This window comes from Mustela putorius, unplaced genomic scaffold (assembly GCF_011764305.1).
Source record: "Mustela putorius furo isolate JIRA1106 unplaced genomic scaffold, ASM1176430v1.1 tig00003858_pilon_pilon_pilon, whole genome shotgun sequence".
NCBI lineage: Eukaryota > Metazoa > Chordata > Mammalia > Carnivora > Mustelidae > Mustela > Mustela putorius.
In genome coordinates this window covers 50,031,484-50,058,650 of record NW_025422010.1, presented here as the reverse complement: position 1 = coordinate 50,058,650, position 27,167 = coordinate 50,031,484, and the positions used below count along the sequence as shown (strand labels likewise).

General features: G+C 45.8%; 1 protein-coding gene and 1 long non-coding RNA gene across 5 annotated transcripts in view; one reads left to right on the top strand and one right to left on the bottom strand.

The window, feature by feature from the left end:
* The window catches only part of ALPK2 (alpha kinase 2), a 114,936-nt gene that overhangs the window by 21,543 nt on the left and 66,226 nt on the right, over positions 1-27,167 (top strand). For all 4 annotated transcript variants that reach the window (XM_004745560.3, XM_004745559.3, XM_013052745.2 and 1 more), the window contains one exon: positions 22,688-24,401. In XM_004745560.3, the coding sequence (XP_004745617.2) occupies positions 22,688-24,401 (1,714 nt within the window). The remainder of the gene's footprint in view (positions 1-22,687; positions 24,402-27,167) is intronic.
* On the bottom strand, positions 719-14,507 carry LOC106005150. Its single transcript, XR_001178329.2, has 2 exons — positions 14,433-14,507; positions 719-937 (listed from the first exon to the last, which is right to left on the bottom strand). It is a non-coding gene; the product is annotated as an uncharacterized LOC106005150 (long non-coding RNA).

Sequence of the window (27,167 nt, the reverse complement as noted above, 5' to 3'; positions counted from 1 at the left end):
CTGCTTAGTAGTCAGTGTGCTGGGTACTAATCATCTTTTGAAAGTTCCAACTTTTTATACCTGTAAAGTTCTGAACCATAGCTGCCCATGTGCATCTCCCAGGGAAATTTTAAAACCCCCTAATGCTTGGCCTTCAACCTTGACTAGTTCAACCCGGACCCCAGGTGATTCCAGTGTAATTGCTCAAGGTGAAAAATTCTTGTTTATTTATTTAATCTCTACACCCAATGTGGGGCTTGAACTCACAACCCCAAGATCAAGAGTTGCGTGTTCTTCCAACTGAACCGGCCAGGTTCCCCCGAGATGAAAAATTCTTTACATCCTAAAATACCTGCCAAGTCGTTTGACTTCTATGAGCGATTAGGCAAATGAACGGTATTTTGTGCCAATGCCTTCCAAAGATTAAACGCTGGTTGTTCATTATAATATTAGTCTCAGATTTTCTTGCCATCATCAAATCACCATAAACCACAAGATTTAGTCATCATTCCCCTAAAGAAAAGTACTTTTGTTTTTAACCTCCCTGAGTTTAGTCTTTGGGTCATTACATCTCCATTCTTGGATGTTCCAAAGCTCCCAGGTGAAACACAGGTGTATCCCAGGGTTTTTTGTTTGTTTGTTTGTTTGTTTGTTTTCTGGTTTGACAGACCTGGTCTGCATTTCCACTGTGGGGTCACGAGCTGATGAGTTGACCTCCCGATCTTCCCTCTTTCCTCACCTGGCATGGTCCTTCTCCATCCTCCCTGGGTCCTCCTCCACATGCCCCTCTAATCTTGTCACACCACATACTTCGGACAAGTGAGACAGCTCGGGGGAGACTGGTCAGTGCTGTTGGGACCTTTGCATACCACAGGTCAAGTGTGCTTGGCAGGCAGAGGAGTGGAAAGCCGGGAGAGCATTCCAAGGGCGAGCGACATCAATAACAGCGTGGTTTTCACTGTAGGATGAAAAAGAAAAAAATTTTTTTTTTTTTAGAAGATGTGGAGGTTGGGAGGAGGGGAGGAAAATGCAACTAGATGTTTTCTACCTCATAGAAAGCAAGTTGCAAAGAGCGCGTACACAAACGAGGAATTGTGGTCTCTTCTGAACATGATATAAAGAAAGGCAGCTGAACAAGAGATAAAAATCTGTCCAGGAACCCACACCTAGAGAGCGACACCCCTCTTCTCAGCAAGGAGGCCTCTTAGCGGTCATGATCGTGTCCCGTGGCGCTGAGCACAATGACAAGAGAAGCAGAAGGGAGGGGGATGGTGGGGGAGGGTGGACTGCACCCTCCCGAAAGCCTGGAGCAGAAGGAGGGGTGAGGCTGCTCCTCCCGCCCCTCCTCAGCTCAGCCCTGGCCCCTGCAGAGGACCTGGTGGGAACCGTGGCCACGAGGCCTGCACAGTCACCACGAGCCAGTCTACTTATGATGTGTGTGGGTTGAATGGTGTCCCCCCCCAAAATTCATGTTCACCTGGGACGTCAGGATGTGACCTTATTTGGAAAGAAGATGTTTTCAGCTGTAATTATTTAAATGAAAGTGAGGTCATGGTGGATTAATGTGGGTGTTAATTCAATAACTGGTGTTTTCATAAAAAGGAAAAAGCAGACGCAGAGGGGACATAGCCATGTGAAGACAAGCAGAGACCACAGGGACTCAGCTACAAGTCAGGAAGTGCTGAGGACTCCCTCCTCACCACCAGAAGCTAGGAAGGGGCAAGGAAAGAATCTTCCCTAGAACCAACCTTCAGAGAGAGAACCTTTCCCACACCTTGATTTAGGACTTCTAACCTCCAGAACTGTGAAAGAATACATTTTTGTTGTTTTCTTGCTACCCTCTTTGTAGTAACTGTGTTATGGCAGCTCTAGGAAATGAGGACATGGTGTATCTGAACATTCTAGAAAAAACACTGCTGCCATTTGCCTACCCTGACTTAGGGCTGACCTTATCTGACAATGTAGTACTCCTTCCTCCCAGTACCAGCTGGGTTCATCTGGACCTCCTGGGAGGCATCTATGGGTCTGGAGCCAGGAACATTTTTCCAGTTATGCCTCATATTGGATATTGATTCCTCAAGAACTTGAAGGAAAAATCAGTATGAAGGTTTCCTGGGTCACTTGTGTTTTTTTCTCCCAGGGGACATTTGGCCATGTCTAGAGATATTTTTGATTGTCCCTGCTGGAAAGGAATGCTCCTGGGATCCAGCGAGGAGAGGCTAAGGGTATTGCTAGACATTAGACATTGCCTGGGGCAACCCCCCACAACAAAGAACTATCCAGTCTACAATGTCAATGGCGTTGAGGCTGAGAAGCTATGTGATAAGCCACCACAAAACAGAGGGCCTTGAATCAGCACTGGCTTATTATTTCTCATGGTTCAGTGGGCCGGCTGTGGTTCTTCTGCCGGCTTGGCCTGGCTCACCCAATGCTCCCTCCAACCACTTGAGTCAGTTGGAAGATTGGTTGAGCTGGAAGGTCCAAGACAGCTTCACCAACAGGTCTGGCCATTGACGCTCGGTGTTGACTGGGCCACCTCAGCTCTCCTCCATGTGGGCTCCTGTCCTCCAGTAGGCTAGAACCTCTTGAGCTCCACGGTAACGCCAATCCCAACACATCCCCCGGTCAGAGCAAGACACCGGACCCAATTTCAACATCACGAAAGTAGGTGCCACCCCTTTAAGAGTGGATTGGTGAAGTCAGAGTGCAGTAGGGCACGGGTAGTGGATGGGAGGAATTCATGGCAAACTGCGCAATCTACTACCCTCTCTATCCATCGAACACCTACCTAATTAATCTTTTAAAATCACCTACTTGCAGGCCTCTTTAACCTGCTTGAAAACAACTTTCTAAGCCTCCCTTTTTGCCTATAGAACAATTGTTTTCATTCTTAATACATTTATTGATTCTGCAAACGTCAAGGGTACCTTGTTGGTTCTCATCCCAGCCCGAGGTTGGAGGAAGCCTGGTGGTGAGAAGATGTCTTGCCCCTGTCTTCTGTGATCTCACAGTCCAGTGGGGGAAGCAGACACGTAAGAGGACAGTCAGCAGAATGAGTTGGGGTTTTTCCTCCTGACCCAAGCCAGTTCTGACACCAGCTGCCTATTGTTCAATCCTATTCCGTTCTGACGCCGAATACTCAGAGGGAGCATCTGACCCCATTGGTGTAAGACCTCACTCCCTCAAGACTGCCCTCCTACCCCCACTTGAGACACCAGATTACCCACATTTCTCTCTGACTGGCTACAGAGTTAGGGGGTTCCCACGATCTCCTCTCCCTCCTTCAGGTTCCATGGTTTGCCTGACCAACTCAGGACTCAGGGAAAGCACTTGACTTACAATTACCATTTTGTTAGAAAGGGTACAATTCAGGAACAGCCTAATAGAATCACTACGTAGGACAGGGTGTGGAGTCAGGGTTGCCAGGCTTGGTGACCTCTCCAGCTATGTCACTGTCCCAGAACCTTGATACATTCACTGACCTGGACCCTTTCTGAACCCTGTCCTTTAGGGGTTTTTATGGACCTTCCATTATGTACATATGACTGACTGCATCAGTGGCCCTTGGGATGAACATAGTCACGAGCTCCTCTCCCTCCCTGGAGGTCTGGGGTTGGGGCTGGAGGTTTCAACCCTGTAATCATGCCTTGGTCTTTCTGGGACCAGCCCCCTCCTGAAGCTACTTAGCGGTTCCCAGCCACCAGTCATCTCATTACCATGCAAAAGACATCACTCCCGAGATGTCAAGGGTTTTCGGAGCCCTGTGCCAGGAACCTGGACAAAGACTGAATATTCGTCTTTATTTTACCACACCAAGCATGTGCTGAGACGGAGGGGAAGATGAAAGCATCCTGGAAGACCAGAGTCAAGGCAGTGAAGTCAGCCTCTCCCTGGTAGGGATAGGTGAGGGCCCAGTGCAGATGCACTGGAAAGTTTTCTCCAAGGTTCCCCAGCACGAAGCCCTGAAGGGCCTGGAAATGTGGATGGGAGGGAGAAGAGGACCATGCGAGCCCTGGGATGAGAAAAGCATGAGCAAAGGCACGAGGGCATGGCTTCCTGGGGTGACCGGGGTGCATTCAGTCTCTGGCCGGGGTACTGGTAGGGCCTGGCGGGGAAGCAGCATGCAGAGAAGGACAGCCAGGAGGGCGGGCAGGTGCTGGACCGAGAACCTATGTGTCCTGGCTAAGGGGTTTGCACCCTTGTCCTGAAAATGATGTTCAGACTAGGAAGGAGTTTGTGGCAGCAGAGGGTCATGGGAACATTTGCATTTTTAAAAACCCCCTCTGACTGGGACCCCTGAGGTCGGTCGGTTAAGCAACTGACCCTTGATTTCACCTCAGGTCATGATTTCAGGGTTGTGAGATCGAGCCTGGCTTCCACTCTTTGTTGGAAGGCCAGCTCCTCGGGGCAGGGACTGGGATTTCTGTTATCCCTTATCCCTACAGCCTCGTGTGTTTGCAAATGACGACAAAATTCTCCAGGTCCTTCCCCAAAGTCCACACTTTTGCTGTTGCTGTGCTCTGCCACTTATTAGCGGCGTGGCCTGGAGCAAGTCAATTAACTTCTCTGTGCTTTGATGTCTTCATAAAACGATTTTTTTGAGATTAGCCATGCAAAATGGTCAGCAAAGCATGTATTACGCATGCAACAAATATTAGTTATTAACTATTAGTTAATTAGCTATTAATTATTAGTTAGTAACCAGTATCATTTTACTGTTCACTCCCTAAAAGCAATGTGGTTCCAGAGTTACTCTGTATCACTCTGCCCTAGCTTATAGTAGCTGTATTTAGAGTCAGGATACTTTGATGTGAATAGTTTTGAAAAGTGTTAGAATCAGTGGAGCATTTTCTTTCTTTTTATTTTTTTATTTTTAAAGATTTTATTTATTTGTTTGACAGACAGAGATCACAAGTAGGCAGAGAGGAGGCAGAGAGAGAGGAGGAAACAGCTCCCTGCTGAGCAGAGAGCCGGAGGTGGGGCTCTATCCCAGGGCCCTGACTGAGATCATGACCTGAGCTGAAGGCAGAGGCTTTAACCCACTGAGCCACCCAGGCGCCCCCAGTGGAGCATTTTCAAAGACCGGAAACAACTGGACATTTAGCAGGGGAGCTGGAACCCAGACACCGGTTGAAGCTGCTTTTCTCATCCATATTTGTGCTCGAAACCCTGTTTGGATGGTTTTTAGTAGGCGCATTCTATGATTTTAGCAATACCTTGGACTTTCTAGTTATTCCTCACACCTAGGTAGACGGATGCCAGGAGCTTTGGGATACTGTTATATTCTTGAAGCCATTCCGGTTTGTAACAAAAAGTTGTTTACAAGTTTTTGTTGTCTGAGTTAAAGACTTTGGTTTCTGGAGGGCTCTTGCTGGACATGATCACCCAGAGAAACTCAAAGTCCTTCCAAACATTGAAGAAACTTGAGTTGTTGGTCGAGAGTGAGTCTGGGCAAGTGAGTATTAGGGAATTGGTTTAAAACCTCTCTATTCCAGCAAGAAACCCTTCTGACACACATCCTGCTAACAGTAGAATTGTTACCATCAACTTTACCTACAAAGGACAGGAGGTTATTTCCACCATGTAAAACAAAGATCTGAAGCTGGTTTGTCTGGATTGACTGATTGATTATTTTATTTTTTTAAAGATTTTATTTATTTATCCGAGAGAGAGAGAAAGAGACAGTGACTGGGGGGGTGGGGAGGGAGAAGCAGGCTTCCTGCTGAGCAGGGAGCCTGACTCAGGGCTTGATCCCAGACCCTGGGATCATGACCTGAACTGAAAGCAGACACTTAACCGACTGAGCCACCGAGGTGTCCCTGGGTTGTCTGAAGTAAATCCCAGATCTTATGCATTGTATCATCTTCAGCAAGTTATGTAGCCTCTCTGAGACTCAGTTTTCTCATCTGCAAGAAGGGGATATGATAGTACCGCTTTATGGGCTCAGTATGGGGATTAATCAAGATGTAAGATGAATTTAGGATACTCTATAAATAATAGTTATCTTATGCTATCTCAACATGTCCCCACACTGAACTGTGATTTTGGAACTGATTAAAAATAGGGCAACTTGGAGATAGGAAAGGTGACAAAGCTTGGCAGCATTTTCCCTCTTAGAGGATAAGATATAAATAATGTGTTTCATCAAGGAACCATCAGGTAGAGGGGTGCCTGGGCAGCTCAGTCAGTGAGGTGTCTGCCTTTGGCTCAGGTCATGATCCCAGGGTCCTGGGTTGGAGCCTCACATTAGGCTCCCAGCTCAGCAGGGAGCCTACTTCTCCCTCTGCCTCTCCCCCTTGCTCATGTTCTCTGTCTGTCTGTCTGTCTCTCTCTTTCTCTCACTCTCAAGTGAATAAATAAAATTAAAAAAAAAAAAAGGGAACCATTGGGTAGAAATAGGGATGACTGAATCTTGATATGTCTTGACTAAGATAGAAAAGGCATTTCATCTGCAGTTGGAAAGCATTTTGTGAACTTCATGTTCCTGTGAGCTTAAGTAGGTGTAACAAGTCTTAAGGATGACTGGTCGAACTTTCAGCACTCTGAAGGCCTCTGTGTTCCCAGGTCAGCATTCCTCCTGAATGAATTCAGTGTCGTGGTCATTCCTCAGACCACGCCTAGAGTATTTCTTGAATGAGTCCTGAGGGTCTGACGAGAAACTCCCATTTAGTCCCCAGGGTAATATGTCTGTGCTGAGAATCCACAGCCTGTCCTCACATTCTGGTTTTGACTTTGGTTAGGTAAGTGTGTTGGAGGAGTGAATGGGACCCTCCTCTTTGGCTGGGGGCTGGACTTGGGCGGTTGGTCTCACTATGGTGTTGGCTCTCAGGGCATATTATGCTAATATGGGAACAGGTGACAGTTTGATCCAGGAGCCCCTCCCAAGATGCTGGGATGGAGAAAGGTGCAGTAATCCCTGAAAATTGGACGTGGGCTCCTTTTCTTTGTAAATACCACTCCATCATCACCTTCTGAGGTGAACTTAGAGCAGATGGTAACATTAGGGAAGTTCTGGGCCATTTGGGGTTCAGTCTTAATTTGTAATCACAGAACCTTGGTCCAGCACTTCTGATGATTGACAAGATGGGGAGTCTCACTGCTGTCGCAATCACAGCATTAATCCTAGCGGTCATTTCACTGACTTCTGTTTTAATGGTGAGCATCATAAAGAAGGTATTTGATGAGGGCAGACCTCTACTTGGGGGAAGAGCTGGAACCAAATCAGGCCCTGTGAGTCCCAGGATGGGCTTTGCTTCAACCCTGAAGGGAGGGGCTCAGGGCAGGGGGTTAGGGGTGGGGGGGAGGCAGGACTAAGAACAAAATTTGGTTTGGGAACATGTGTCCTTGTCCTGGCCAGCACAGCCTTATTTTCTCCCTCTCGTGCCCTCAGCCAAGGGCCTCCCATGAAATTTACCTCTATCATGCCCCATCATGCCTGGAGCTTTCCATATCTCTGACTCTATTCCCCTCCTCCCCTTTTAGTTCCTTGTGAGCCTTGGACCCTGAGCCTTCTCTCTGCCTGCCTCCAGACTGCATCACTTCTGACTGCCTGGTCTGCCCTCTCCCTTCTCCTGAGTCCTACAAGTTCGGGCCAGTCCCAGCACCTCAACCTCTCAGTTCCTAAGACTAAATCCAAATGATTTCTCAGTGCCCCTTTGCAGTCCAGCCCGCCTCCCCTCTCTCCCACGCGTCTTTACACAGCCACCTATCTGCCTTCTATCCCTGGCGACAGGTTGGTCTTTTCTATAATTTTATACAGATGAGATCATAGAGCATGTTCTCTTTTGTATCTGGCTGCTTTCGCTTGCCATAATTATCTTCAGAATCATCTGCATCCTTTCTGGTGTCAGTAGTTCCTTCCTTTTGTCATTGAACAGTGTTCAGTGTTTCATTGTTTGGATCCACCAGAAGTTGTTATTCTGTTCACCTGTGGATGGACACTTGGGTCGTTGCCAGTCATGATGCATATTTATTTGTATTTGTGTTTATTGTGAGCATCCCCCAGCTGGAATGTAAATTCCACAGGAGCAGAAATGTGTCCAGTATTCCCTGCTGTGCCTCCAGGGCCTGCTCTGTGCCTGGCTGTCACCAGACGTTTCAGTAAGGATTTATGGGATAAATTACATAATGGATTCAAGTGCTTTTGTTGTAGTCTCCACTATTTTTGCCAAGAGAGCGGGAAATGCTGATAGGGTTCAGGCACACTTCCTCAAAATATGTCACCTTGGCATATTAAATAACTTAAGCTGAAGGAATTATTAAAAATGGCAAGAGGAGGAAGGTCTGAGCCCTCCACCCCCTCCACCAACTGTCCTCTCCCTGTTTCCCTGAAACAGGTCATAGAACTCCTATGTGAAAGGTACATTCCCTGTGCCTGGAGGACAGAAACCATTTTTATCACCAGATACAGGGAATTTGGGGCAAGAGGAGATCTGTACAAACAACCCTGGAAAACTCATTCTTACCTTCTAGTTACTTCTTCACCATTTGCTACCTCTAGCCCAAACCCCTTTGTCTTATCAACTCTTTACAAACTTATTATTTCTTTGCCTAAAAGGTATAAAAGCTTTCTGTTCTTGTCACTTTTTGGGTCTTCATTCTCTTGTGAAAGCTCTCTTATACGTGTAAAAATTCATTAAAATATGTATGATTTTCTCCTGCAAATCTGTCCTTGTCATTAAATGTTCAAACTCATCCAGGGACCCTAACAGGGTTTAGGAAATTTTTTCCTCCCCCACAGAACCATTTCATAATTCCTCCCCATGGACATGGGGACCTGATTTTAATTACTGTGTCTTGGTGGTCAGCTGACTATGACTTTAGAGACTATGCAGTCTAAGGGGATCATTATATAATTATAAAAGACCTCCCCTACAGCCCCAAGAGCTGTAGAAGCAGGCAACTATGTCAACAACCCCTGGGGCCATTTGAGCTCCAATGAGTCTGAACTTCTGGTCATTATGTGGCTACCCCCCTCTCTGTCCTTGTCATTTCCCACTCCCTGGATTGCCATGCCAGCGGGGCAGGGGTTCTTCCTCCTCCCAGCCTAGACCAGCTTTCCTACAACCTGGGGTTACTCTTCCCAGGTGCCTTGTGGCTCCCTGCTTTCATGCTGGATGCCAGGGGCCTCACCTACTCACCCACAAGGTCCCAGGACATAGGAGTGAGGCAGAGGTGCACTGAGATGGCCCCAAAGAATAACAGAGAGGGACATCACCAGCACCAAGGCTGCAGTGCAGCAGCAAAGAGAAGTGACCCAATTGTCCCAGTTTCTTGCCCCCCGGCAGCTTTTGAGAGAGAAGTTCTCAGGTCTGGTTTTATGCATTCCCCCTTCCTAGGGTGCAGTGGTTGGTTTTCTAAAAAAAGCACAACTAGCTCCAGCACCTACAGAGCTGCCTGCGAGGGCAGCCCGTCAGGTACTTATTGGGAACTCAGCTCAAAGTGAGCAGTGAGTCAAGTGACAGCTGATACTTTTCTACGAATTCACTAAAGGGACTTTCACTCTTTAGAAACACTGGGGTCCTGAAGCTGGACGTGAACCTAAGACCTTGCTCCTCAAAATTTATTTCAGAGCAGAAGCAGCAGCCACCACCCCCGGAGCTCATTAGAATGTCTGAGTCCTAGCCCCTACCCCTGCCAATCAGATTCTACATTTTAACAAGATCCCAGGGGATTCTGTGCACAGTGACACAAGGAAGCCCAGCTCTAAGGATTATCCCACTCCTGGCTCTCTGTTACACGTGAAGAACTCTAAAAAATATGACACTCAAGGTCCAGTACCTAAGAAGGGCAGAGGTGATTGGTCAAATCCCATTGATTTTTTACTTTATAGATCACCTAAGGCCCAGAGAGGTCATGGGACTCATCCAAGTTCTTAACAACTGGTTAGGAACAAAGCCAGGATCAGAAGCCAAAAGTTCTGTCTCCCAGCACCCACAGGTCCTATTATATTACTCACTGCATTTCCCTCTACCAGAGCTATCCTCCAAAAACAAAATCTACTTACATGTGTGCTGCGGTATAACTCAAAAAGAAGTGATCATGAGAACTGCCTTCAAAGATCAAGATTAATGGAGGGCCTCCTGTATGCCGGAACCATTTAAGACCCTGGGGACCCAGGAGGGAGCACAGTGAAGTCCTGATCTGATGGGACAGGGATAGAGTCATATATTAGTAGCACCAGCAAAACCAGCAGTGTCAGGTGACAAAGAGTAGAAGAGGGGCAGGGAAGGGATGGAGTCTCAGGAAAGAAGGTGTTTTCTGCTGAGGTTCCATGGCACAGGTGGGAAGGGTAAGAGTGGGACAGTGGGGAGATTAACCTGTGGCAGAGTGTTCCCTTCAGAGGGACCAGAAGGGGCAGAAGGAAGCTGGAGGTGGGAGCATTCAAGGTCACTGTGGCTGCAGAGAAGACAGGGCAGAGTGAGGAAGACTCACAGGCAGCCTCTTCTTCCACAAGAGAGGAAGTGGCCCAGTCCAGGGCTGTCCTGGAGCAGGTGGCATGAAGCCACCAGGTTCCGGATCCATCTGCCAGGAGTTCCTGCTGGATTGGATGCAGAAGAGGAGTGAAAAATGGGACTCTGACGTGTGCCCCATGAATGATTAGTAGAACGGAAGGGTGAATTTTTTTGAGACAAGAGCAGGTTTGGATAGGAAATTCCAGAATGTGATTTGGGGAATGCTGGGTGTTTGATGAGTTAGCAGCACTGGTCTTGCAGGATGTGAAGTTAGCTTGCTCTTACAAAAGAGCTCTGGGTCTTGCAGTGTCAGGGGGTGTGTTCTTGGTCCTGTGCTCAAGATGCCATGTCTTTCATAGATGGATTTACAACTTAACATAGGAGTTTTTCTATTGTTACAATGTACTTGAGATTTTTGGACACATTCTGGGCATTATGCTAGACTGAGTGCAGGGTAGGGACTATTTCCAACCATCTTTGAGTTTTCTTTTGATAAGAGGGTTCCGTTGTCTATTAACTAAGCCTGATGGTAGTAATGCTCTAATTGTTTGTTTGTTTGTTTGTTTTTTCTCCTTTCTGAAGTCAGTTGGCTTCTTTCTTATTTAAAGACTATCTGGTCAGCCACCACTATACCCAAAGACTCAAAATGCTGTCAAAAGCTTAGTGCTTTTATGCCAAAAAAGAGCCAAGAAATCACTCCTGATACACGCCAAGCAAAGATCCTTCCTCTTCCATCAATTTACCAGCTCCCCTACCTCTTTCACAACCACACATGGGCTAACATCCTTTTCAGCTCAATGCCTCTGAGCTCTGGCTCCCCTTTAGAGTCACCTAAGAAGCTTCGAAACCACCCGTGGTGAAACCCATCACCTTTGAAATGCTGCTTAATTGCCTTTTTTTGGTAGAGCCCTGACCCTGGTATTTCTCCCCCTTTTAAAAATTTCACTCTTTAGAGCAGTTTTAGGTCCGGTGCAAAGCTGAGCAGAAAGCACAGTTTCCATAGCTGCGCTTGACCCATCCCCCTGCGCAGCCTCCCCCACCGTCAACAACCCCCACTGGGGTAGTAGCGCTGTTACTCATCAGTGAGCCTACAGCAGCCACCATCCTCACCCCGAGTCCGCGTCTTATGTTAGGACTCACTGTTGGTGTCGCACAGCCCCTGCTTTTCGATGACCGCGTAATGACACGTATTCAACATTACAGTAACCTACGGAGTGCTTCACTGCCCTACAAAGTCCTCTGACCCTGGTACTTTTAGAAAGCACCCTTAGTGACCGTAACGTCCAGCCAGCCCTGAGAGCTCCCAATTCCCGGCTTCCTGTGCATGGGGCCCTGCTGTAAGCCCTTGTAGGAATAACCTCCCTTCGTCCTCATGTCATCCTCTGGTGTGGGTCCAGTTACAGTACTTTCGTAGCTTGTCCACGTTGCACAGTGAGTGGGCAGCGTGTGGACCCCGGCAGTCTTGCCACTAAGTCTGCCCCTTCACCCTTGTGCTGTACTGGCTTTGCATTCTGCCTCTCTTCTCTGCTCAGAATTACACTCGGGTGAAGGCGAATAGTAGAATTTCCACTGCCGTTCACTCATGCGCCATGCCCCTGAGCAGAACTCTGTGCCTTTCAGCCCCCAGCTCCGGTCCTTTAGAGCTCTCTCCCTACCAGCTCATTCCTTCACTGTCCCTTACACACGATCTGCTCCTTCCAGCTCTGGTACGTCTGCCAGGAATGCCCTCCCCACTTCCCCACCAGCCAAAATCTAATCCTTCCTACTACACTCAAGTTGCATGCTCCTGGCACACTGTCTGAAGATCGGGGCCACCCTGACCTCTCCCCTCCTAGCACCAGAAATGCTCCCTGCCTCAACTGTGCTTTTTGGGATTCAATGACACTAGAGTTTGCAAATTGTCTATTGCTCCCCATATAACACCTGAAAGTCTTACCTCTCTGCAAAAAGCTCCCCTGGGGAAGGAGACAAGTCTTATGCTGTCAATTTCTCTCCCCTGGTTTCTGCCTGTGGTCTCGGTGTAAGTATTGATAGTGTCCCTTTTCATCCTCAAAACTGTTGTGTTTAAATAATAAATAAAGAAAGTGGCCCTGCCTTTTAGCCCACTGTGCCCTCAGTCTTACCTTGAGGCTGTTTCTTCTGCCTGGAGTGATCAGCTCCCTCCCCCACCCCAGCCAGATACCGACTTCCCTGCCAAAATCCTACTGTGTATTTCGTAGGCCTGCTTCAGCTTATTAATTTATTTTTTTTAAGATTTTATGTATTTATTTGAGAGAGAGAGTGAGCAAAAGAGAGCGAGCACAAGCCAGAGGAGGGGCAGAGAGGCATACTCCTGCCTGATTCGAGACTCAATTTCAGGACTCTGGGATCATGACATGAGCCAAAGGCACTGGCTTAACCCACTGAACCATCCAGGCGCCCCTGCTTCAGCTTTTGAATACCCAGGAAACCTTCCCTCATTATCTTGTACCCCTGACCTGAATCTCCATAATTGATTGGATTTTTAATTGCCCTTACCACGTACCGTCCTGTATTGTAGCCGTTGGTATATCTACATCATTTCTTATTGGCTGAGAAGCTCCTAGAAAGGGCCTAGGAATTTACCATCTTTATTGTCTACACAGAGCCTACTATAGTGCCTTACACGTCGTAGTTGTTTCTTATAATTTTTTAACTCTGTTACATAAGACGCTCACATCTTCCCAGGGCCTCAGTTCCAACATCCATGAACTAAATCATCTCTCTATCTGTCAGGGTCTAACCAGGAAGACAAAAACTATCTTCGGGGCACCTGTGTCGCTCAGTCAGTTAAGCATCTGCCTTTAGCTTAGGTCATGATCCGAGGGTCCTGGGATGGAGCCCCACATTGGGCTCCCTGTTCAGCCAGGAGCCTGCTTCCTCTCCCTCTGCCCCTCTCCCCACTCATTCTCTCTCTCTGTCAGATAAATAAATAAATAAATATTTAAAAAAAAAAACAACCAACTATTTTCGAACATTCAATGTGGGGTTGTACAGGTGAGTGATCCCAATGCGGGTCACCCAGAAGTGAGCACCAGTAGGAAGCCACCATTCCCTAGGCTGCTCGGGCGAGGGGAGGCGGTAAGGCAACTAGCTCTGGGTTACAAGGCGAAGCTGGAACCCTGTGGGCCTGTCCTGTGGGACCTGGAGCTGCTGAAGAGGACAGAAGGAATGTCCTCCTAGAAACAAAAGTTATAAAGGGTGACTTTTCCCTTCTCCCCCACTCTCCAACCTCCTGCCTCCCTGTAGTCCAATGCAAAAGGATGCCAGTGGCCCCAGGAACTGGGGAGTCTGGGCCTAAAGGGTCAGCACCAGGAGGCAGAACAGAACAGGGAAAGGAGCAGGGGTTAGGGTAGGGAGGCAGGTGGGCCTAGGAGCCACACAGTTCCAAGTCCCCTTTCAGTCTTCAGACTCGTGGTTCAATAAATCCATTGGATAAATGAGTAAATTGGGAAATGTATATGGAAACGCCTCATCGGTGTTGAAATGTATCTCACTGCTTATAGAAAATACGATCAAGAATTGTGTGTGTTGCTAGTATTAGAATTCTTCTATCTCTACAACAAACTTAGCTTGAGGGCATGAAAAAACCCAAGCCTTTCTTATTCCTTTAGTCATTCTGAATAATTCAATCCATCAAATTGATAGTAGCAAGCAAGTAATAAGATACAGACAGTCAGTGTAAGAGAATATTCTGACCTTCACCTGGCGCTGTGATGGCGGCAAGGACCCGGATGTCATCATGTATTTACTGAGCGAGAGGCTCTCCCTCTCCCTGCTGCACGGGCAGGCAAGGCTCAGAAAACCCACAGGGCGCGGAGGGGGGGGAGGCCTCCAAAGTCTCCCCACCCCCCACATTCCTGGCTGTCCCGGTGAAGACATTGCTGACATTTTGTTCCCAGATATTGTTTTCCGCCCCTGGAAAGTGGCGCAAGTAAAACAGAACAACACCTGAAGCCCAGAAAGGATTTCGTGTCTTACCTTCAGCCAATAGCTTGAGCTCTGGCTCCCACAAACTCTGTCCTTGGGGCGTCTGGTCAGATGCAGGGTTTGTTCCAGCAATTTTAATCTTGTTGAGAGAGTTTTCTAGGGGAGCAGAGGAATGACCTCCAGGAGACAAAAGGGAGAAGAGAAGCAACTGAGCCGGGGAAACCCACTTTTCAGTCCACATGGGAGTAAGTCGTTCTGTTTTATGTGTGTCAGTGGAGTGGGGAATGAAGAGGTAGATGGCGGAGTGTGTGTGAAAACCCAACCCCCCAGGGGGGCAGTAAGGGTGGGAATTGGAATATAGGGGTTTCAAAGACGATCTGGACTGATAGGTCTGTCACCCCGGGAGCTAGATGAAAAAATATGATTCCTTCTCTTTTCGCACCTGTTACATTCTATTTCCCAACCCCCTATTTTCATATTCTTGCTTGTCCTGTGCCCTCGGTTCTCACTCACATTTATAATCCTTGTTCCCAAAGCACAAAACCAACCATCCTAAGTTGGCGAGATCCCAGGGAACTTCTAAGGTTGGCACCCTCCCTTCCACTCCTGGATTGATGGACCCAGCCTTTTGCCCCAAATTAAATCGAGGAACCCCATGTACTGAGCATTAAATCAGAATCTCTAAGGGGTAGCGGGACCCAGACATAGGTCTTCTTCCTCTTAGTAAATCAGGAAATTGAGGCCCAAAGAGAGGAAGTCATCTGCCCAAGAGAGCACCTAAGTGATTACAGTGAGCACAATGTCAGCCCCCCCTGCTGCTGCCCACTGCCAGAGTTCAAGAGCCCTCCTCTGCCAGCTATGTGCGATGAGAAAATTGCTGAGAGCATTTTAAAGCTTCCCTTGGTGAATAGCTTTAATTAGTGGTTTTCAAAGTGTGGTCTATGGACCCCTAGGGTTCCCAATGACCTTTCAGAGAATCCAGCAGATCAAAACTATGATCACAAAAATACTGAAACATTATTTGTCTTTTTCACTGTGTTGACATATGGAGTGATGATAAAAAGCAAAGGATGGGAAAACTGTTGGTGGCTTAGCATGAATCTAGGCAGTGGTTCCAAATTATCCTAGCTGCCACAGAATTCTTCACTGCTGTACAGCTGCAGTTAAAAACAAACCAAAACCCAAAACATTTCACTTCATATGTTTCTGATGCATCAGTAAAAATTGTTAATTTTATTAAAGCTTTTTTTTTTTAAAGATTTTATTTATTTACTTGACAGACATCACAAGTAGGCAGAGAGCCAGGCAGAGAGAGGGGGAAGCAGGCTCCCCACTGAGCAGAGAGCCTGATGTGGGGCTTGATACCAGGACCCTAGGACCGTGACCTGAGCGAAGGCAGAGGCTTTAACCCACTTAGCCATCCAGGTGCCCCAATTTCATTAAATCTTGACAAAGCCCTTTAACTGCCCTGTAAGGAAATGAGAAATATGCTCAAAACATCTCTGCTGGAGGAGCACCTGAGTGGCTCAGTAGGTTAAAGCCTCTGCCCTCAGCTCAGGTCATGATTCCAGGGTCTTGGGATCGAGCCCCACATCGGGCTCTCTTCTTAGCGAGGAGCCTGCTTCCCTTCTTCTCTCTCTGCCTGCCTCTCTGCCTACTTGTGATCTTTGTCAAGTAAATAAATAAAATCTTTAAAAAAAAAAAATCTTCTAGATTTCCTTGAGAGGATAGTCATCTTGAGGGAAAGCACCTGTATGATTGTTTAAGTTGCAAGCTGAACTAGCCACTTTTTCATGGAGTATAATTTTTGCTTGAAAGAACAATGGACAAATGATTTTCAATCCTCAGATATGTGGTGAACATCGTCTTGAAAACAAAGTAGACCTGCCACTTCAAGGAAAACTGAAAATATTTGTTGCTAGTGATAAAAATCCAAAGTTTTTTAAAAGATACAAACTTCCAATTATAAAATAAGTAAGTCCTGAGGCATGGTGACTATAGTTAATAATGCTGTATTGTGTATTGGAAGTTGCTAAAAGAGTAGATCTTTAAAGTTCTCATGACAAGAAAAAGAAATTTGTAGCTATGTGTGGTGATTGATGTTAACTAGATTTCCTGCGCTGATCATTTCACAATGTATGTAAACCTTGAATCATTAGGTTGTACACCTGGAACTAATGTGGTGTTATATGTCAGTTATACCTCAATTAAAAAAAAAATCAAAAATCCAAGTGTTCAAGCTATCACTGCAGTCTCTTCTCTGAACTATGAACTTCCACTTTCTTCAGATATTCTTTCTGCCTCTTTCATCTCCTTCTGGGACTCCCTTTATACATATGTTGTCTCTGAGATTCTGTCCACTTTTTTCCCATTCTTTTTCCTTTCTGCTCTGAAAACTGGGTGATCTCAATCCATTATCTTCAAGTTCATGGCCTCACCTCTGCTCTTGAGCCCTCGAGTGAATTTTTCATGTCAGTCATTATACCTTTCAGCTTCGAAATTTCCATGTAGTTCTTATTTACAATTTCTGTCTCTTTACTGAGACATTGTTCTGACATTTTCCTTTCGTTGTTTAGACATAGTTTCTTTTAGTTCTTTGAACATGCTTAAAATCGCTAATTAAAATCTCTATCTAGCATGTCCACAGATGGTTTCTATTATTTGCTTCTTCCCTGCCCCCCAACCCTGTATGGGCCATGCTTTATTCTTTCTTTGCATATCTCCAATTGTTTTATAAAGACTGGACATTCTAAACAATGTAATGTGGCCACTCTGGAAAGCAGATTCTCCCCCTTTCCCACCATTTGTTGTTGTTTGTTTAGTGACTTTTCTGAGCTAATTCTTTAAATCCATATTCTTTGTTGTTTGTGATCACTGAAGTCTCTGCTCGGTTAACTTCGAAGGAGATGTCCTTAGATACCTGGAACCAGTAAGTCTCCCACTTTTTGTTGAGGAGCTCTGTGCACATGGTAGGGCATGCCTTCAGCACTCAGCCAAGCAGTGGACAACTCTATCTTAGCCTTTACTTCCTGCTAGCACAGAGCCTTCAGGTCAGTTAGAGTTGAGAGCTTAATGTCTTCTCAGGTCTTTCCTGAGCATGCATACAGCCCTGGACAAGCTCACAGCCATACACATGTGCACGGCCCTCTGGATTCCCAGAAACATGCTGGAGATTTTCAATGCCCCCTGTGGACATCTCATTCCCTAGCCTTCCCTTTTAATCCTTTTGGTTAGCCTGTTGTTTGTCTCACCAGTTATCTAGTGCCTCAGGCAGCCATGATGTTAAATAGTTGCCTCTGAATATTTTCCCAACAAATGTCTCAGGGAGAAGGTTGCTCCTGCTAGTTGAACTCTGAGTCTGAACACACAAAGACAGTCCTGTGAGTGTGATTGTTCAGGGGGCCACCAAACAGGTCTGATGACAATTCCCTGGGAATGGAGCTTTGCAGTTGCTCCAACACTGTTCTGCCCCTTCTGGTGGCTGCCAGACTGATGATTTTTACCATGATTGTCAACACTTGGTTTACCAGACTCCATGGAGGTGGGGATGAGGGGTAGGACAGGAAAAGTGACACCACCAGAAAATTTGCTATTCTTCCTGAGATTCAGCCATTTTTCTTGAATAAATCCTCCTCAGATTTTCCAATTGACTTTCAGAATTCTGAAAAAGCTGATTCAGATACATTTTGCCAGCATTCTTATTATTTTTATGGAGGAGAAATGTTCAGAAGTTCTTTACTCTGCCCTTTTACTGATGTCCTCAGCCCTTCCACTGCTGCCAAGCAACTTAGCACAAAATAGACTTACATTGTTATGATCAATTAATATCCCTAACTAGTATTATTTCCCTAACTAGAAATTTCAAAAACATATCCTTCATCAGAAGCTTGACAGTTTCCCAATACTTCCAAATTATCAGTAGGAATATTAATTAATGTGATTTAAAAAAATGTATAATGAAGTGTGTTAATGTTTAGGATATCTCACAAACCAAGTTCCTCCAATTGAACAATGTATGATGTTATAAAATCACATCTGAGTAAAGATGCATGTAAAATGCAGTCAAAGCCAATGGATTTTATGTAACTTGCTGATAGGGTTTCAGATCCAACATTGCAACCACTCTTGTTATAGTATGAAATATTTTCTGCAATCATATGAAAAGACTATTAAAATACTTTTCCTTTTCCAACTACATATCTGCGCTAGGCTAGATTTTCTCCATATACTTCAACCAAAACAATGTATTATTACATCACAATGCAGAAGCAGATTTTTAAAAAGCTATCATTTATTAAGCCAGATATTAGATGTGTGAAAAATATAAAACAATGCCACGCTTAAGAAATTTTACTTTGTTTAGGAAAAATATAGGTATTTTCCTATACATATGCTATTATATATCATATATACTATTTGTGCTAATGTTAATGAGCTTATTTGTGTTATTTTTAAATGAATAAACATTTAAAATTTTTTTGTTTTAATTTCAATATGGTAAATATTGATAGATAGAACCCGTAAACAAGCATTCTTGGGAGTCCTCTGTTGTTTTTCAGAGTCTATAAAGAGTTCTTCCTGCTCAAATATTTAAGAACCTCTGGTTTATACCAACTCATGGGGTTCAAGCCCAGAAGAAGCCCCATCCACTTAAGGTCACACGGAGCTCTTTTTTTAAAATATGGAAGTGATTAATTTAGAAAGAACCTAGAGGATTCCAGCAAGACTTTTACAGCAAGGTGGAGGAACGCTGCTGCTTCCTTTAGTCAAAAAGGAAAGATCCACAAGGAGGGAACACAACTAATTGTTCAGGGAATTTCTTCTGGGATGCTTCTGCATTCCTGTCAAATGACTGTGGGGCAACACAGGTCACTCTGCCAGCATCTTGCAGATTCTAAAGCCCAACCCTACTCACACCCTTCCAGCTACTCCCTCTGGAGTCCCCTCTTTGAGCTTCTCTTCTCTTCCAGTTGCCACCGGACAACACAGCGCAGAACTAACCTACAAGGTTCTCGAAGAAATTCAGATTATCTCCCCCAGTAAGTTTTTAGTCATTTTAGGGCTGGACATGACGCGGTACGCATCTCTTTGACTCTGGTTTGGCACTCAACGTAATACTGGGCACCACAATGAACTCGTCACGAGTGTTGTCATTTGGCCAATGAAGATGAAAACTTAAGACAGAAACACTTTATTTGCAAAAATGATCTCTCTACATTGGCCACTTCCCTTTTCTGAATGTGAGTTTTTTAACATGACATACCGAGCCTGGCTTCAGAGTAGAAGGCTCTGGTTTCCTAGCCCCCTCCACCACTTACCAACTTGGTCACTTCGGGGAAATTACTCAACCCACCCCCCCCCGACCCTCTGTTTTGCACGCAGAGGAATGGCACGCACATTGTTCACTAGTGGGGACATTCAACAAATGCCATGCTCGTGGCCGAATTGCTCCCTCTCTTCTTTAAGATGCTTAGAGATAATGATCAAGGACATGTCAACCACAAATCGTAAGTCTCTGAAAAGAGGTCATTAGCCAGTGAGAAGAATTCTACCTAATCAACTTCTGAGAGGTCAGTTATATTTTTCCTCTTAAGTAAATTAAGATAGTTTGTAAATCTTCTATCGGCTAAAACACATACTCCATAAAATCATACATTACTAAATCCTAACATTCTCCCCTTCGCTTATTTAGTCCTTCAGAAGTGAAATATATTTAACTCAATCATTTTCTCCACATTTTTTCCTAAAATTTCTTTGGTTTTCTCTCCTTGGTTCTTGAGAACCATCTCTGTTCCCTGCCTTTAATGCTTTCTTACTTGGTCCTCTGGCTTCTCTGTCTTATTTTCTTCTCTTCCCTTCTGTTTTTTCCGTAAGTCTTGGTGTTTTCAGGGTGGGTGGTTTCTCTGGCACTGGGATCACGGTCTGGATAAATCAGGAAATCAGAATTACTTGGGATGTTCCAGTAGACCATGGTACTGTTCTGTGCTCCTTTTAAGTCCAAAACTGAGGACAGGTCTCCAAGAGCTAAGGAAGAAGAGGCAAGATGGCAGTGGTGTGGGCCATGTGAATATCAAACAGAGGCCCCTTTCTCTTTATTCAGGTTTAATTCAGCTCGATTGAGATCTACGTGTAAGTAATGAGGACGAGGATGAGGCTGTCTCCAAGGGCAGGCCCAGGACAATTTGTAGCAGAATGTGTTTGGGATCTTTTTTTTATTTTTTAAGATTCATTTATTTATTTGGAGCCCCTAGGTGGCTCAGTGGGTTAAAGCCTCTGCCTTCGGCTCGGGTTATGATCTCCAGGTCCTGGGATCGAACCCCATGTCGGGCTCTCTGCTCCGCCGGGAGCCTGCTTCCTTCTCTCTCTCTGCCTGCCTCTCTGCCTACTTGTGATCTCTGTCAAATAAATAAATAAAAATATATTTTTTAAAGATTTATTTATTTATTTGAGGGGGGAGGCACAAAGGGACAGAGAGAAGCCGACTCCCTGCTAAGCATGGAGCCTAACATGGGGCTCGATCCTATGACCCTGAGATCACAACCCAAGCTGAAATCAAGAGTCGGATGCTCAATTGACTAAGCCACTCTGGCACTCCTGTTTAGGGTCTTTAAAAGCAGATTCTTAGGCCTTTTACCCATGGGTTTCTGTTTCAAAAATTTTAAGCAGTTTCCTGATGATTCTTCTGCACACTTCTTGAGAACCCGAGGTAATCTGGTTTTAGAACTCTCACATCTTTTTTGTTTGTTTGTTTTGAGTTATAGTTGACATACAACATTGTGTCTGTTTTAAGGTGTGCAACATATTGATTTGACGCATTTATGATGGCCATAGCAGTGTCAGCTCCTGTCTCTATCCCATCGTGTAAATATCACTTATCACTTCCACATTCTTATAGAATATATATGGCATAAACTTTCTGCTTTGCCAAGCCCCTTCACATTGATTTTTCTCATTTGAACTTCAGCATAACCTTGTGAAGTCGACAGGAGGGGCAGGTACTATTTCCTCTAGAAAGTCACCCTAAAGTCCAATCTCCCCATGCTGTTGCCCAAGGTAAACCCAAAGATCAGTGGTGGCCAGCCTCAGCCACCCCTGACTGGCTTCTACTTGGGAACCAGATTATTAAAGACCAAGATATTAACAAAATTGCAATTAATCTATGATTTTTGAAAAATGAGGCATGTGTGAGCAGGTACCTAACTATTGAGGGCTTAGAGCACATAGGAGCTTGGAGAGACACAGGGAGAAAACAGAGAATAAGACTCTGTGCCATTGAATCTCTAACACTGAGCCTTCTGGCTTAGATACTGGTGCACATTTTACACAGATCAGTCAATAAATATCTAAATATGACCTCCAAATCTGGCCAGACCCATAGCTGCCGCCTTCCGAAAATGCTGATTGACTTCTGAGCTGCATAATGCATGGAGTGAGACCAGCAATGTTATAGCTGCACTGAGGTCCAATGAGATAAATGAGTGTAAATTATAACAAGTGTAACAAATGTTTATCCGGACTGCAGAGTCTGAAGGGAGGCCCTAGTGGGAAAGGTCACGGAAGCCTGTTAGGTTGGAGTCAATAAAGGGAGGGGCCACGGGAGCACCGTCTCTCCTGGAGCAGGGAGAGCAGGCTCAGCATGATCTAGGATCCAGTTTCTTCCCTGCTGGACCCAAGCCGAATGTCTGACTTGGTCCAGGTAAGTCAGGATGGCATGTGGACACGAGTTTCCAGCCAGAGGGACTTGTGGGGTGGGGTTTGGACTTCACGGTCATGTAAAATGTAGAGAAATGGCACCATTCTTCATACACATAATCCCAGCCTGATACCTTTATAGCTTCCTGGCAGGAACCTTGCCTTCTCAGCACAGGCTTAAGAAGAGCGATGGCTTATGCCGTTCCACTGCATGAGGTCGAATTCTTCAGCTGTTTGTGTACAAGGTCTCCCTCCAGATAATATTTTTTTCAAACCCCAGCATAGAAAAGACTTAAAATACAAGGAGAGAAGAAAAAAACTAGAATATCAGATGCTTCCCCATTCATCTGAATAATTCTCAGCATTTTTCAAGTTGGGGCAAGCATGTGGAAAGTTCTATGGGAAAGCGCGGAACTTCCTGGATTCTCAGCGTGAGCGCAGCTGGAACTCAGAAGCTGGTTTGCGGGGAGCTCACAAGCCCCTTTGCGGGGAGACCACAGATCCCCTTGAGGGGGCAGCAAAATCATGGGGGTTTTCTGGGTGCTGTGACATGAGAAAGGTTGGCATATCCATCCAGATGCGGCAAACTTACCTGTGTATTCTCTTCATCCCAGCTGTAGCCCAGATGACGCTGCTGTTTACCAAATCTCGGCTAAAAATTCTTCTGGAATGATTTGCTGCTCTGCTTCTGTTGAAGTCAAGTGCTCAGCAGAGAACCCACAGCTCTCTCCTGACCCGAAAGATGGTGGGGGCACAGGATGGAGACATGCAACAGAGGCATGTGCGCAGGAGAAAACAGATCAGCTCGATGAGAAAGACCATCCTCGTGAGGGGGAGGAAAATGTCTCCACAGGTACTGCCGTGTCAGCTGATTCCCCCTCCTCCAAATTCAGCTGTTCCTGCTCACTGCAGGCCAGTAGTGACCCTCGTGCCTCCAGCTTGGAAAATCCCTTGGATGTTAAAGGAACGAGGCCAACCGAAGAGGCTCGTGATCTGGGTGACGCCGAGGAAGTTGCAGACGGGCTGCTTTTTTCTAATTTAAGTCGTATTCCCGCCAACCACAATGTATATTGCCACAGGACAGTCCATTCCCAAGGATTGAGGCTAACAAATGCCTTACACAGTGATGGCCCTCAGGAGGGAGTCTCGGACTCTGGCCAAGCAGACCCCACAGGACAGAAATACATCAGCTTCAGCCTGCCGCTGTCGGAGGGGACTGCATCCGTCTGCCCAGGTGACAGGGCCTCGATCAAGCAGCAAGTCAGCCCACAGGTGTCCAGCGAAGACTCTGACAGTGACTATGAACTTTGCCCAGAGATAACCCTAACCTGCACCGAGGAGTTTTCAGATGATGACCTAGAGTATCTGGAATGTTCCGACGTTATGACGGATTACTCTAATGCAGTTTGGCAAAGGAACCTGCAGGGGACTGAGCATGTTTTTTTATTAGAAAGCGATGACGAAGAGATGGAATTCAGTGCGTCTTGCCTGGGTGGGTGTGAGCATCTCCTCGGTGAAATGGGCTGTGGGCCTCGGGTGTCGGATGACATCGGGCCTATGGAGGCCACCACTGGCCTCTGCGGTTATCACTCACACCCCCAAGAAGTGGGGGTGAGGAGCGGCCAAGCCTCCACCCACAGTCCCTCATCCCTGCAAACGGGGATGATTCTGACTTTGGGACCTCACTGGGACGCGACGTCTGCGGTGACAGACCCGGGGAGATATAAACCACCCGCTGCTTCCGAGGCTGCTGAAAATGATTATCCAGGAATTCGAAGAGAAACCAGAGACAGCCATCAGGCAGGAGAGGAATTCACCAGTGACAATCTGCTAAACACAGATAAAGCAGTGATCGAGACGGCAATGCAGCGCTTGTCTGGTGAGTTAGAAAAGCCAGGGGCGAGCCAGTGGTTGGAGATCGCAGCCGAGGGAAGAGTAGGGGATGAGGGTTCGTTAACCAAGAGGGGCTCAGAGAAACCTGCCAGGCTGAGGCGGCCCAGCATGAGAGGAAAACCCAAGAAACTGAGCCCCAACCTGAAATTGAATACAACAGAAAGCACCTTTAATCTCTTCTATCCCAAAGAACCCGTTAAGCACCCACGCACCCAGAGTGATAAAAGAGACGGTTCTTGGGCCAGAGCAGAAGCTGACTGGAATTCCCAGCTCCCTGCAGGACAATGTGCTAGTCCGGTCCAAGCAGAGCAAGAAGGAAAAACCCCGCAAACTCCCCTGGGCTTACTCCCCCAAAGAGGCTTCTCGGGAGAAGGGATGCCCGTCCAGAACCTGATTGAAACAGGTGGAGTTCCAGACTGGAGTGCTCATCCTCGGGTAAGACTCCTCTTTTTAAAAATTACTAGATGAAAGGTATTTGTGTGTGTGTGTGTGTGTGTGTGTGTGTGTGTGTGTGTGTGTGTTTCCCCCTTCCCTTCGTAGTCATGATCACTGGGCCACAGTGCAAATCAAAAGAAGTCTCCCAGTACAATGAGGGTACTTGTGAATGACAGCTGCTGCTGCTGGGAAGGAAATCTGGTTTTGAAAAAAGGCCCAGATAAACCCTAAGCCATCCTAATTATAGCAAAAGACAGATAGGAGTAAGAGGCACTAATGGGATTCTGGACAGCTGGAAAGAGAAATTTGATATTTTGTCGACTGCATGTGTTTTACCAGGCAATGTCCCTATTCAGAACGTTTTTCAAGCAAATGTTTTGGGTGAAGAGTTTAAAAGAAAAAACAATTCTCTTTAGTCATTTTTCAGGAGCGCTTTGAAAACGATAAGCGTTGGTTTTAATCAGAATTTATAGTAAAATGAAAGATTTCGGTGTGTCTCATTGGTGTGTGGAATCTGTTTCGCAGAGCTGGGGAAAGTGGACAGAGTCAGTTTTCTGTGCCCCAAAATCAAAGTAGATTTTTGAATGAATGTTTGTTTTGTTTTTCTTAGATCACAAAGTATTAGAGAGGCTAAGAAAATACTGCCAGGGAATACTATAATACTGTTTCACCCTATTACTGATTGGGGGGTATATTTGAAAGAGATGGAATTAAATTAATGGGAATAAGGCACAAAAGATATTGTGTCTCATATGTGAATTTCTTTAATTTCAAAGGGTCCCAAATGGGCTTTGGACTGATGTTGTGCTGCGTGGCCACAATTTTGTTTTTGTAACTAACTACCTAAGAAAAGTTACTCAATTGTTTTTACCACCTGTGTTCTCCCTACCCCCAAATTGATAATGGAACCTAGTACTGTTTTTGCAGATGAGACAGACTCTAAAAAACATTAAATATTGCCAAACCCATTCATAGTTAACTGAACTCTAGCTATGAAAAAGTAAACATGTAATACATCGGTTTCTAAAGACCCAGACCTGAGATAACCAAACTAAAACTCTCCAGATCTGAGGTAGCTTTTTCCTGACCAGATTGTCTGCTCCACCCGGCCAAACTTGCCACTTACAAATCACACTTATACTTTATTTTTTTGCAGGAGAACCAGCTTTATGCTATTTGGTTGTTTAACACCTACCACGGGGGTGATCACATGCCAAGGCCCACAGATGGGGATGCCCAGGATAAGTTTATGGAGATGGTTTGGCCAAAGATTAATACAAAATGAAGTTGCAGTGTCAGTAGACATGTCAGTAGACATAGCATTTTCTTTTCTATTCATAAAATGCTCTTCCTGGTTCAACTAAGTACCTTGTTAGCATTGTTTCTCCACACTGAGCATTTCATTGGGCAGATTATCTTCATGATGAAAGGTGACGGGGGTGAACGGGTAAAGCAACACTTGGAGAGGAGGCGGCTGGTGACAATGTTAGTGTTAGATCCACCACGAGGGGAGGCTGCGGGTCTGGGGTGGGTTTTGTGTTTTGTGGCACGACTCCAGCAAGTACCTGAGACCCATAAAGGTGACTCTTCAGAGAGTTCGCATTCTGCAGGTGGTAAGACTGTCCCTGACTATGCTGTGCTCAGTAACAGAGCCAGCCTCGCACTCAAGGGCGACCAGAAACGTGAATGGAAGCTGTGGATTCAGGGGCAGTTCTGTGCAGCCGGAAGTTAGAGATGGGAGCTCTGTATCTGTGGCATTTTTTACCACCAGCCCCCTTCGCATAAAAAAAGTAGAAAAATTCTTCCCCAGGGCCAGGGGCACAGTGAGAGCAGATTCTTTTATCCATGCAGAAAGTTACTTTCTAACTGTGGGAGATGCCCCAGTCCCATACATCCATACAAGATAGAAGCCAGATTTACAACAAAGGGCTAAATACCATTATAAATGTGACACAAAACCATGAGAAGATCCCTGGGAGCTAAATCAGACATTTTAAAAATACTGCTGGAAAAAAAAATTGGTGGATTTTTTGATAAGTAAGTCTAAAAGACATTTTAAGTATTTATTCTCAGACACCTGAGACTTTGGGAACTTAAAATTCGAAATGGTTAAAAATCCTTGGTTGGGGGTAATACTGATGGATCTCCCCACTCTTGACTCTTGGCTGATGCACTTACCTTTAGGTGCCCTTTTGTAGAAACAGTGACCGTCAGCTTATCTTTTAGTGGTTTGTCTCCGTCTGTATATTGCTTTTAGCATTCTGAGGAAAAGTCCATACCTCAGTCTGCATTTTAAGAACAAGGAAAGAACCAAATATTGTAGAAAGCCCCCTGCCCACACAGAGGTCTCCGGGAGTCTTTACTTCCTATCCTCCCCTACTGCTTTTACAAGGTAAGGCCATCTTGTGCTGATTTGTGTGGAAAGAGTATTTACCCAGGCTGGGATTGGAAAGCCCCCAGTTTCTCTCCATTTATGGAAGATTCCAAAGTTAATCCCAGTTTGGTAGTGGAAAACAGAGAGGGTATCCCGGGCTAACTTGAATCATCTTCAAGGATCACACCGCCAATCCCTCACCTTGGTTTGGCTCTTGTCTTACGATCCAACTCAGAGGCAAAGACCTGACGACCTGCCCGGCTTAGGTTTCCTTCTAGCCACACGGGGGTAAGATCATCCTCACTCTTAAACCAGAAGCACTGTGTCTGCCCTTCTCCATGATGCCCAGATGCACCCCAGAGAGATTTGCATTTCTCTGTGGGGTCGTGGGA